Source organism: Chamaea fasciata, unplaced genomic scaffold (assembly GCF_029207755.1).
Source record: "Chamaea fasciata isolate MVZ Bird 193981 ecotype frontalis unplaced genomic scaffold, bChaFas1.0.hap1 SCAF_8, whole genome shotgun sequence".
NCBI lineage: Eukaryota > Metazoa > Chordata > Aves > Passeriformes > Sylviidae > Chamaea > Chamaea fasciata.
Genome location: NW_027094093.1, coordinates 12,039,078 through 12,052,344, shown reverse-complemented (window position 1 = coordinate 12,052,344; position 13,267 = coordinate 12,039,078). Strand labels below are relative to the sequence as shown.

The window sequence follows — 13,267 nt, the reverse complement described above, 5'->3', positions numbered from 1 at the left end:
CAGTGGGAATTCCATGTTTGTGTCTGAGTGAGGCCAAACAGCTGTATTTGCTTTGCTAATTGAGGAGACTCTTTATAAAAGAGGACTGGCCTGGAAGGGAAGCCTTGCCCTGCCATAAATTCCCTCACTGCCCCTCTTCAAGTCCCTTAAAAGGAGAATTGAGTGTAGTTGTCTCTGTAATAGGAAGATGAAAACGGAGTTCTGTTGAAGATGGGCCCAAGAGCATTTGGCTACTTGTAACTACCACCAACAGTAAAACACTCCTAGAAATTGGCAGATATAATTCCAAGCATACAGACACACATGAAAGATGAAGATTCTGACACAGTTTCAGAGCACAGCCACATAATGTGGTTAAAATGTGCATTGGCATAACCTTCCCAAACCAGCACAGGTACTAGACAAAACTTGGGTGTGCTAAAACTGCAGTATGTCCACAACCAGCCTTTTCCTCAGCCTAACCAAACCCATGCAAAGCTCTTTAACAAAGATGTCTTAGCATCACCAGAGAAAAGAGAAATGCCATCTCTCACCTGTTAGTCCTGGATCTGTCAAATACTGAGCCTTCAATATGTCAAAGCTTGCCTGGTACTGAAGAGCACAAGGTGGTTCTATTGTGCTGAGTTAAGTTACAGATTTTATTTATCTGCAGAAGGTCACTTGTGAGAAACTTACTTATGGAATAAATTAACTTTCAATAATGCAATAATCAAGTGCAGAAGCTATAAGGAAAGAATAACTGTCATTACAGATAAGTTTGATTTTTTTAGGATTACAAGAAGTGACACATTTCACAACTTACATATGGATAATATAAGAAATTCTTGTGTAATATCTGCATGGAATTTGTAATTGAATCTCTCAGAGTGAGGTTACAGTGAAACTGTAAGGCAGCAGATAAATTTTGAAAAGCTACCTATCTGATGGGTGTGCACAACAGAGATTCTGGAATTTTAGTTCCATCTACCCCAAAACATTCAGCTTAAAAGTGTGATAGGTAATTAACTAGGACAATAGCAGTGCTTGCAATGCTAAGAAAGCCATTGTCCACCTACATGTTTATTTTTCTTTCACCACTCTTCCAGATGACAATGAGTTACTTGCCTTTTAAAATCAGGTTTTACCAAAATTCACATGTAGGACAGTGTATACGTGTATAAAGAAAAATAAAAATTTGGGAATGCACTTCGCTCTTCCCCTCGAGATTATTTTTCAAGGGCCCCAGAGGGGAGTAATCAATCCAGTCAGTACTAAGGAAGTGTGCAGTCAATAAACAGAAATTAGGCAGAGGAAGTCGGTAAAAGCAATAGCAAACAATCACCTAGGTGTAAACTTTTAAAGCTACTTAAGTGTCCTTCTGCTCTTACTGACCTCAATGGGAGACCAATCTTACTGACCTTTACACCTTTCTGATTCTGACACCTTACTGTGTTAAACAGTAACTTACTGTAAAATGTGTTCAGCATGGAGGTGACTCTCACGGCAAGGTTGTTTCGTGCGCTGTGGGATTAGAATCAAGCTAGAAGCAAAAGCCTAGTCCAATCCAAACTCAGCTGAAGCCTCCCACTGACACCAGTTCCATTACTCAAATACAATTTGAGTAAGAGCACGAGGTTAGGCACTGCAAAGCAGCAAACACCAGGATATTGTAGAAAGATTTTAATTATTTGGAAGAAACAGGTTTTCTGAAATACAGACTCAGAACATAAAGACTAAGTAATTCATTAGTCATAGCTCTTGTTATGGACAGATGGTTCCTACAGCAAAAATATAGAAAAATAATTTGAATTCAAGTCTAGAAGACCTGCAACTTTTCATATGCAAAAAATAAATCCAACTAGTCATAGAAAAGTGGCTGATAAGGATGGAGAACAGGGCTGTGCATCTGAATAGCCATTACTATATACATTCCAAACTTAAATGAGCATATTTCCTCAGCCTCATAAAAATAGTTTGTCCATGAAAAATACCAATATGTAATACATTTAATACAATTTATACTTGAATTTAAAGATCTCAGATTATGGAATAATAAGCTAAAATCAAATGAACTGCTTTTTCAACTCTTCTTGTATAGAACAATACTCTCTGTGTATACAGTGTGCATGCATGTACATGTATACACGCACAGAAAGAAAGAGGTGTATAGAGATTTGCTGAAAAATTCTACAAGATTATTTGATTTCTTTGCAGACCACAGCATACAGACTTCCTGGGATCCTTCTAACACAGGCTGTTCTATGAAATAATAATGTTGACTGGTATAACCACATATCTACAACAGGTTTTTGCTATTATGAACTTAATTATCGATTTATCTTTCCAATCTAGGTTTAATTTTTCTAAGAAGTAAATGCTGCTTTGGTCAGATTCCGTACAGTCATAAGAAAAGAAATGTGAACATACTGGGGAAAGCCTTGAAAGTATGATTTAATTTTGATAATTAGTAAGTAATAAAGATACCAACAAGTTTTAAGCAGCAAAAGATTTAAAAGACTATGTTCTGACTTATTTTCTTCACCAACAAGCTTTTCGAGCAACAAACTAAAATGAAGGGATTGAATTTCTCTGCCTGCCATCACTGTGACATTTTAAGCAACCAAAGTCACAGCTGGCACTGAAAGAACAGTGGCATCAGCAGAGACCTCCATCCTCGAAGGACATAAATTGCATTGTGACACCCTGCCAACGCTGCCTTGGAAAGGCCTGTGCTCTGCGGTGTCCGGTGTGTGATGCTTCCGTCGGGACTTCTCCGTAGGATTCTCTGTGGTCCTTGCAGTTGTAGGTTGCTCTTGATTCTTCATAGCTCCTTTATTTTTAGATCGAAAGCTGTTATGCTGCTGTCTTCTGTGCTCAGACCTGGAACCACTCTTTGTATTTTGATCTGCCTCATTACCTTGTGACTTATGAGATCCATTGAGTCGCATGGTTTGGTGCTGTGGGTTGAATCTTCGTCTCTGGCTAGAAGGCCCATTCTACCCAGAAAGAAATGGGATTAACTGTTAGGTTGTCTGAATCCTTCCAACAGGCCAAGAAACACAGCAGTCAAAATTAACAGTGTTACTTTTAGGAGGGAAAACACTAAAAGGTTTTGATTGTTACCAGAGTCTCTTTATTGTAACTATAACTACCAGTACCATACTACATCTGAGAAGTCTGGAGATACCGATGTCAGGCTCATCACTGATGCCAAATTAAAATCTGCCATGATTCAAGAGAATATAGAAAAGGGGATGGAATTCTAGACATCTCAGCAGTTGTTGAGGAAAGGGATCTGCAGGTTCTGGTCAGCAGAAGCTAAATATAAATCAGCAGTGCCTTGGCAGCCAGGAGGGCCAACCATGTCCTGGGGTGCATCAGGCCAGCATGGGCAGCTGGGCAAGGGAGGGGATTGTCCCCTCTGCTCTGCACTGGGGCAGCCTCACCTCGAGTGCTGGGGGAGTTTTGGGTGCCATGATGTAGGAAAGACATTAAACTATTAGAGAGTGTCCAAAGGGGGCCATGAAGAGAAGCTGTATGAGGAGCAGCTGAGGTCACTTGCTCTGTTCAGCCTGGAGGAGACTAAGGAGGAGACCTCACTGCAGTCACAACTTTTCTGTGACGGGAAGAGGAGTGGCAGGCACTGATCTCTTCTCTCTGGGGACCAGTGACAGGAGCGGAGGGAATGGCCTGAAGTTGTGTCAAGGGAGGGTTAGGTTGGGTATCAGAGAGAAGCTCTTCACCCAGAGGGTGGCTGGGCAACTGGAACAGGCTCCCCAGGGAAGAGGTCACAGCATCAACCCTGAGAGAGCTCCAGAAGTGTTTGGACAATGCTCTCAAGCACATGGTGGGATTCTTGGGGCGTCTTGTGCAGGGCCAGGAGTGGGACTCAGGAAACACTGTGATTCTCTGAGTAGTTAAGAAGTACTGAAGAACTTAACACTGACTGACTTTTTTCAAAATCATGAATATTGCTTTCCTAGTAAAGACTTGTGCAAGTACTGCAGTATGACTGCAGAAGAACAGACGGTCACATGTAAATTGAAGTCAAGTGAAGAATCCTCATGGTAGAAGACACGTCCATTGTGATATTTTGCTCAGAGGATGCTTTAAGTCTTAGTGGGAAGTGGCTGAATTACTTTTATTTGCATGCCTGACAGGACATGCACTGACATTATGCACTGTCTTACATTTCCCTTCACTCATCTACTTGAGCCTAAAGTCCCCACTGGGACAAAATTCAGACCAACTTTAGTGGCAGCTTTACCTAAGAACAATGGTACAGGGACATTCTAAGGTGCTATTACAATTAAATATAATTCATATATGCATATATATGTCCATATATATAGATAATGCTACTAATATATTACAATACTGTAATCTGTATTATGGAGCTTCTGAAATAATATGCTTTTAAACCCGGCAGGATTCTGCTTTCAAAGTGTGTGTAATAATTGTGCTTCAACAGCACATCAGCTGACCATTTGTCAAGGACTAAATGTTTCTCCTCCATAGGAGTCAGCTATAATGGAGAGGTTTTCTTTTTCACTCTATTACTGCCACTAGACACTTCTACACAGACAGCTGTCTTTACTCATATGGTATTTCTGGTATTTCTACTTTGTATGTTCACACTGACTTGAAAATGAAGCTGGAAAATATATGCTTACTATCTTCAAATACTACTAATTAAATGTAGACCACAAATCAGTATTTGATTTTGTATTAGTAACTTTCAATGCTACCTATTTTTCTGAAAGTTTTTGAAGTAATTTAGTTTAGTTCATGACTAAGTGACATCTTACCTGCTTATTTGTTGGGATTCCTTGAGAAGAAGATTCTGTAGGATTGGAAGAAGAATAACTTTGTACTTTACTGTTGGCTGTTTTATTATCAGAGTTCTTGACATTACTAGAGGACCTTCGGTTGTGTGTATTTTGCTTGCCAGTTGTTGCATGTGGGGTCATTGAAGACAGCAGTAAACTACATGGTGGCCTTGAGGAATAGTTGTTCTTTGGGTGAGAAACTGAAAAAAAAAAAGGGATTATGTGTTACCAGGTAAATGATCAACATCTAAACAGAAGGCTGTATTCTTATCCTGCTGACAGTTAATTTTGGAAGCATTGTTCCAGTCTCACTTTAAATAATGAAGTAAGCTAACTTAAGGTAACTATTGAAGTAGCTTGGTTGGAGTCAGACCATAGTGTTCTACACCTGTAAGTCTGCCTCACTGCAAGGCACTTCTGGAGATATAAGAGCCAATACATGGCACTGCATTAAAACTGGATGGAGCCTGGCAGAAGGCCAGGCTTTGGGCATCCAAGAGGACTTAATTTATTCCTTTCTAAAGGAAATATGTTCAAAAGGTTTTTCTGTATCATGGGTATCTACAAAACCTGGAACTGGATGCAATGCACTAATCTACTTCATGCAGAACACAACAGTCTGCACCATCAGGAACCACTACTGTCCATCTCAGTATATTCCTACTCTCAAAATACTTCTCAGTATCTTGAGGCTGCCTAATTTAGTAAGCACTGTCATGTTTATATATAAAATGCACCCAAAAAATCCTTGATTCCTCTCTGCATTTCTTCAAGCTGTCTTTGCAAAATGCCCCCCAAGCAGTCTTGAAGAGGATTCTGAGGCTAATGAAGTTCTTGATCTTAATTTGCTATCCTGATTTTTCTGATTATGGAATTTTTCTGTTTCCTTCTGGTACAGATGACAAATTTAAGGTTCACTCCAGAGAGACACTTGTTTTTATCTAAGAGGTACTTTTATTTTTTCACTTCTAGTTCAGAGAAAGGAGATGAGGAATCATTTTGCTAAGTAAGCATCATCTGTTGGGTTTTCTGAGGATCTTATTCACTGACACCAATATCAGCTACTTCTCCCACTAGGTGGCCTCTTCAGAAAAACAATGCAATGATCTGCACAATGAACTGAATTTTCTCTTCTGAGTTCAGTGAAGCCAACCATCCCTGAATTCTATTAATTCCTTCTCATCTAAAACAGACGGCTGCACATGGAAGCCCATATAAAAACCCAGATGCTTGTCATAAAAATGTATTTTTAACAAAAAAGATGTACAAGGAAAAGATACTGGATGTTCTGATATATATCAACCCAATTATTTTTGTTTCTTCCTGCCCTTCATTTTAAGTATATGCTATGATCTCCTCATGCTAGAACATTCTTTCCTTTGCACAAGCTCTGTGGGTTTAGTTATTGCTCTTATTAAAGCCCCTAAGAGTGGCTGTTCTTAGCTATAGGCCTTGTATAATCTCTTGTTTGAGGGGCATTTGCAGCTCCTAGCAGGGGATGGGCCTCACTGAGAGATGATGCTAAGAGAAACATATTTTGCACTGAAAAGCTCTTGTCAAAGACACCAATCATCACAAGTTGCTCATCTAAGGTCACTGAGGGCAGGTATGAGCAAAATTCTTCAGACAGTCAGTGCACTATCAGTCATTTCTAGGATGACACTGCTCCCTTTCTAAAAGCTGCTCTTTTGACTTCACTGACCTGATTTAAACAGGCCTGCATCAAACTGTGCTTATGTAATGCTTTACTGAAATGAGGTATAAATAATTAACTTGCAGAATTAACTGCAGCTGGAAGTTATTTAGGAAAGTAGTTCAATGAGTTTTAAAAAATAGTCTATGGTGGTATCAATAGCAGCTGTGGTATTATTAGTCAAGATAATCTTTATAGAATTTTCAATCTCTTATGCTTCAGGGTATTAGATAGGGTCTATGAGGTGACTGTAAACAATTAAATGCATTAATGGGAAGTTTATGTCTTCCTCTGAAACATCCCGGGTTGGTTTCACTGAGACAGGATATGGGGTTAGATGGATCTTCAAAGTATTCTGCAAAAGCAACTCTTATGGTCTAATGAGTTAAACTGGTTATGCCTCCAAGCTGTCAGTTCTTTAGCTATGTAGTCAGAAGCTTGTATTGGCAGAGTGTGCAGTACTCTCTCCATTTTCTATTTTTAGGAACTGCTTGAAAACATTTATTATTTTCCTTCCACTAAGATACACTTGTTCAGTATTGTTTTACCAGTTTTCTCCTGAATGGAATACCATAGGGCACGGTAACATACTGGGCAAAGCCTTATATCACTTACTTTGTTTTAGGGGGAAAAAAAAGCATGATAGAGATGAGAAATAGGCTCCTATTTTGCAACAAGGACATGATACTTGAAGTAAAAATGTGAACCTGAATTTCCAAACAGAAGAGCAGATGATTTAGAAACAGGAGCCTGGAGAAAAAGAGGCTGAGGGGAGACCTTACTGCTCTCTACAACTACCTCAAAGGAGGTTGCAGCAAGGTGGGATCAGTCTTTTCCAACCTTAGTGATTCTATGATTTGGAAGTCTAGATGGCTCCTGAAAAACCCAGTGAATACTGTTATAAAGCTGGGGAGTTACTTCTTAGCAGGAGAGATCTGAATTGGTCTCATTACATTATGCTCACACACAGAAGTTTCCAATTTACTATTTATTATAAATTACTGAATTTGTGTATTCCCTAGAGTTGGGATCCTGTTTAGATTGAAAACTCCAACTGATCCAAGTAACACCTGGAAATCTCTGTCAAAGATGGTACTGTGCACCTGCAGATGGAGCGTGCAGCCCAGGCACAGTGAGTCTAACATGTTGGAAACGGTAAAATTGACTAGTGTGTGTTCAGCAGTCCTGCTGCACCCAGAGACACCACTCATACTGGGCTTGCTGCACACTCACACACTGGCAGCACATGCTGTCAGCTCTGCTGAATAGCTATGTTCTGAGAAACTCAGTGAGAGGGATCATCAGCACTTACTTTCTCCACAGAGCTGAATCTGGGTCTTCAGCTGCTCTGTATCGCAGGAAAATCGGGCAGACCTGCCCAGCTCTTCATCGTATTTCCGTTCACTCACAAAGTGCTGCAAAAATAGACATGTTAACAGTGATTTACATTCTGAGCAGAAGACTCTATGGATGGTGAAGGAACCAATCAATACTTAAGTTTGCTTTAAGGCTCAACAAATTCTTGACCCTGCCCTGTTCACAAGATCTCTGTGCAGAACCAAGTGTTTTCCCATCCTTACCCAATTACATCTCACAGCCCAGTGATGGGTGGGTCACTCCCACACTTGGGAAGAGGGTCATTTCAGTGGAGAACAGATGTTTGATCACTGAACCTGAAGCTATCAGGTTTACTTGCTGAGTCTAAATGATACACAAACAGCAAAACTCCCCACTGCTACACTTAGGAGGGGATAGCTTACACTCCTCTGATAGCATCTGTACACTGCTCAGAGGTGCAACAATGCTCTAAGAAGCTACGCTTTCCCTATGGAAAGCTATTTAGCCTTCACCCATAGCAGGAATGAACAGCCAGGGCATGTTAATGTAACAACTCTTTCTCGGCATTTCTGCAAATGGCTAAAACACCCAAGCAGAAGTGAATGCCTGACCTTAATTTCAGCCCTGAGTTCAGAGAGTTGTGCTTCAGCCATCTGACTGGCTAGGTCTGCCAGTCTCTTCAGCTCCTCTGCTTTCTTCTGCCGAGCAGTCAGGATTTCCACTGCCAAATACCAATAGTCAGTCATTAATGCTAGGAAGGTAAACTGCTCTGTAATTTATTAGTCTTTGGGCATTAACATGGTACATCCCATGTGAGGCAAACACATGGACCACTGACTTCATCTGGATTTCCAATATGATACTTGCACAGATTAAGCTGATCAGCATATTTCACTGTACTGCCTGATTTTGAAAAAGATCTGAAAATGGGATGGCTGTCATAAAATCTAAGTTAAACCAATCCTCCAAGATTCAGACTAAGAGGGGCTAAGATATGTTGTTTTGAGTTTTTCAGTGCTTTATTTTGAAGCACAAAAACAGAGAGCCTTTCAGAGACATAGAAAGAAGCAATGCATTGAGTCACCAGCCTGTTTCTGAAGACATGCTGAAGACATTTGATTTACACAGGGGAATTTCACTTCCTGTGAAAAAACCTGTTCATATACAGTTTATGTTAAAATCACTGGCATCGCAATTTTGCTTTCACATATGGAATATACACATTTGCCATTTTAACAGCAAAGCAGCATTGAAGGCCAAGAGTCTTGATGAAAAAAATACTAAATGTTCATTACTGCCTGTCTTGTATATTCTGTGTAAGGAAGGGGTGAGTAGTTCTATTCTTATAGGGAAAGATTATTCATAAACCATGAAGCAATGATCTACCTGTACACAAGATAATACAACATTACAATTTTGGTGGAAATATATGCAAACTTTTACCTAAATGGTGACTCAGTGTAAAAGCAACAACTGATTAGGTGGCTGATGGGATCAGTACTTATGGCAGAGAGAAAACAACATCTAAATGTAAAATAATAACAATCACAGTCTTTTATCTTGAACTTACACATACAGTCAGGGGGAGTGGTACTTAATGTAAACTATCCTAAGGACACACACTCCACTACAGCAGTAGAGATTTTGGTTTCTTTGCCTTCTTTTTACACAGATTTCCACAGCACACTTGACAAGTCATGTAACCAGCCTATACTTTTTAATGCTATTTTTAAAGGTGAGAATTAATGATATTTCACAGACAGTTTGTTTCTCAACCCATTATAATCTATTTTATCAGATAACACATTCTTTTGAAAGTATTGTCGAGTCAACAAATAGTTTGGGCTGGAAAGGACCTTTAAAGGTCTCCAGTCCAACCCCCTGCAATGAGCAGGGACATCTTCAATATATGGGGTTGCTCAGAGCCTGACCTTGAATAACCAAAAACTGTGGATATATATCCCTCCACAAGTCCTTCCCAGAATAACACAAAGCTTCAAATTCACATCTTTTTCATGTTATTCCTAGAAAATCAGCAAATGAAATTCAAAACACAAACTTTGCAAATATTTGCTGTCGTAACTTTGTACCTTCTAGTTTCTACACATATTCAACTGGAAAAGACTTGGACAGCAACAGAGAATTTAGAGCATTTTTTTCAACAAAAATTCAATTAGTATACTTTTGTGAACTAAGTGAGTTCTAAATGCAAATGAAGCATTCAAAAATGCTCAATATATTTGTGACCCTGCTCGGAAGGACCTTAAATTCACAAATCAATAAAAGGACTGTATGCATTCATATCAAGGACATTTTCATCTGCCAACAAAAGTATCATTCAAACAATGCTTTGGTTACTCTTCAATTTCTTGCTTAGCATTCTCTACTGAAACATCCCCCTGTATTTACTGGGGGTAAATACAAACACTATCTTGGATGGGGTGTAAGATAGATATTGTGGTATTCTAATATAAGACTTATCTTGCTTTCCTCACCCCTCAAAACAGAATATATATATACATGAAAATGCAAAAACCAGAGACAACATGAAAGCTTGGAATGCAATCAACTCCCACCAATTATTAAGTAAACAGACTGCAGTAACCATCTGTTTTTTGATTTTTAAAATTTTCTAATTCATAAGCTTGATCACTATTCCTTAAAGCTATGCAAAGCAACACAATAACCTACTCCCCTACTTCCTAATTCCAGTATTCTAACTTATGTAGGTAATATAAGCAAGCAAAAAGTGATTGATAGATGGAAACAAAGTAATTGAATAACCACAGAAATGAGGAAAACAAAGAAAAAAGAGTGGTCAAAAAGCTCTGTTAGGTAAGCAGAAGGAGAAAGCAATTTAAATCAAACTCTGTATCACCTTTTGGTTTACCTAATTTCATAACACTGAAATTTCGATGCACAATCCTCATAGGAACTACCCTGGCACCTTAAAGCCTCATCTGACTACACATATAGAGTGAAAGATGATGGAATGCTGCTAACCAAATTTATGGATTGTGTAATTTTCTGCCAAAACAAAACAACTGTTTCAACAGCAGTCCAAAATTTCCCTGTGTATTTTTTTTTACTTACTGGCTTCTTCTTTAACTTTATCAATTTCTGCCATTAATGACACTTCTTTGTCTACGATGCTAAAAAAGAAAAGAAAAGAAAGAAAAAAAATCATGATTTATTCATGCTAGAACTCCATCAAAATCAAAAGCTGTAACTACACACAGACTTCAGACATTAATAATGGGCAATTTTGAAATGAATAAGACTTAAAAAATTGACGCTGAAAAAATACCTAGGCATGCCAGCTACAAAAAATTTGTGATAATGAGTGTGTGCTGCTTTACACAACCATCTCACTGGCCTTCCCATGTATCTGCACAGATGTGGAAATCAGTCTGATTCAGCACAGCAATCCTCAAATGACTAAACAGTCTGTTTCCTAATTAAGCCAGATATACCATGGCTGCTACCCAGATTAATACAGCTTAAGTCTTGGCACAAAACTAAGAATGAAACAAAATTAAAGATATGTGGAATGAGTTCCTTTTCTTCCTTAGAGATATTTTTGCAAAATATGTCAAGGTAAACAAGAAAATGGTTTGTGATGTAAATAAGCATTAACATATCTCCATAACAGAAGTCAGCTTCCTTGCCCCATATTCCCTCCAGACCTGGGAAGGAGTTGTTCCACTTTTACCTAACCTTCCTAAAGGAATTGCGTGCCTCTCCTTTTACAAATGTCTGGTGTGCAATCCCTGACAGTGCTTATAAGCTGTCAAAATGCAACTGATCAGGTAAGTCTGCTGAGAGCAGACAGAATATGGGGTAAATTGCTCACGTTATGAACGCAGTGACATCGTCCAATGGAGTAACATCTCTGCAGAATGCTCTCCAGGGGACACTGCTCTGGTGTGCCATTCTGTTTTCCCCTCACTGGATTATTCTTAAAGTTAAGTTCACATTTAATGAACACCACCAATGTTAATGTTTGTGTGAGTAAATTCAAGCAGCTGGGGGGGAATTGCAAAAAGTAGGTCAAACAGCAGGAGTACATCTAGGCATGCACTCAAGGGAAGAGTGCAGCTCTCAACCCTGTTAGTAAAAACAACCTTGAACATTAGCTTTTGTACCCAGCTTTCGTACACTGTGTTACACGTGAACAGGCTTCTACTGAAGGAAGACATTATAGAAAACTTAAACCCAAAACATTTGTCAAGAATATCCTTTGCAAGAAAGCGAAGATCCTGCAGACTTCAGTGGGGAGTAAAGAGAGACAGAAGACTTAGAGAGAGAAGTATTGACAGGTCCCTTACTAAAACAGGGAAAGATTGGTGAGCAGGCAATGTGGGGAACACAAGGCAAACACAAAGCTGACAAACAAACATTTACCAGCTACAACGTGTTCAAGTGCCATTCATCCTTCCTTGAAATCTTCCAACCAACCTCACACAGGAGGTTTGCAACAGAGATGACTTAAGTTTTAGCTTTCATGTTTTTCAGATTCTGTGCTGCCTAGGTATGTAGTTCTGAGCTTCATATTAAGTGCCAGTAAGCTCTCTTCACAGAGCAGGCTGACAAAACAAATCCTCTTCCTGCCAAAGACCACGGACACCTTTCAGGCCCAAAGCATAAACAACAGTGGACTGAAGGGAAGAACAAGAAGGATGGGACCTCACAAACTGAAGCTGTAATTAGACAATTAAACCCTATTATGCAAATGGACCAAAACATAAAAATGTAAGACCTTGTGACTGATCGACCATTTTTTGTGACCATTCTTATTCTACCTTGTGTGTAGCCCTGGTCAGGCTCCTGTCCTGCCCAAGGTGAATCCTAGAGGCCTTTCAATAAATACCTACTTTATTCTCTAGCTCTGTCCAGTCTCTATTTCAGGTCAGTCTTCCCAAGGCATCAACAGAAGCTCTGCAGTCTTCTGTCCTTGAGTTTTCCTAGTCTACCATGCTCCCTGAAGGAGACCTTTACACTGCCACCCAGTAGCCAGCAAGAAGGAGAGAAGCAGGTTGGCTGATGGCAAAGGTTGCAGCAAGACAACACAATTGCAATGTAACACATTTTTTTGTTTCATACATAGAAAAAGACTAAAATTATTGTTTTAGCCTGCCAGATCAATTTAGTGTGACCTACACACCAGAGGAAATAAAACAGCAGGGTTTTTTTACGGTAGAGCAAATCAGTTAAGAGGCAGACTCTGACAATAGAAGGACACATTTGTTCCAGTTGCCACTCAATATTCTCCAGGCATAAGCATTAAGCATCACCTGCCAAATAAGCAGGTGATGACTCCAGCTTGCTAATCTAAATAGTCATATGTTCTCAGAGTTAATCTATTTTCAATTAGCATTTGTAACTACACGATTAAATAAACTTCCTTGACTTTCACAACAGGTGGCTG

General features: G+C 39.3%; 1 protein-coding gene across 3 annotated transcripts in view; it reads right to left on the bottom strand.

The window, feature by feature from the left end:
* Positions 1-1,644: 1,644 nt before the first annotated feature.
* The window catches only part of SPATS2L (spermatogenesis associated serine rich 2 like), a 76,409-nt gene continuing 64,786 nt past the window's right edge, over positions 1,645-13,267 (bottom strand). For all 3 annotated transcript variants that reach the window (XM_066189655.1, XM_066189653.1, XM_066189654.1), the window contains 5 exons: positions 10,933-10,991; positions 8,451-8,560; positions 7,814-7,916; positions 4,788-5,008; positions 1,645-2,975 (listed from right to left, as the gene is read on the bottom strand). In XM_066189655.1, coding sequence (XP_066045752.1) covers positions 2,592-2,975; positions 4,788-5,008; positions 7,814-7,916; positions 8,451-8,560; positions 10,933-10,991 — 877 coding nt within the window. In that variant the 3' untranslated portion in view covers positions 1,645-2,591. The remainder of the gene's footprint in view (positions 2,976-4,787; positions 5,009-7,813; positions 7,917-8,450; positions 8,561-10,932; positions 10,992-13,267) is intronic.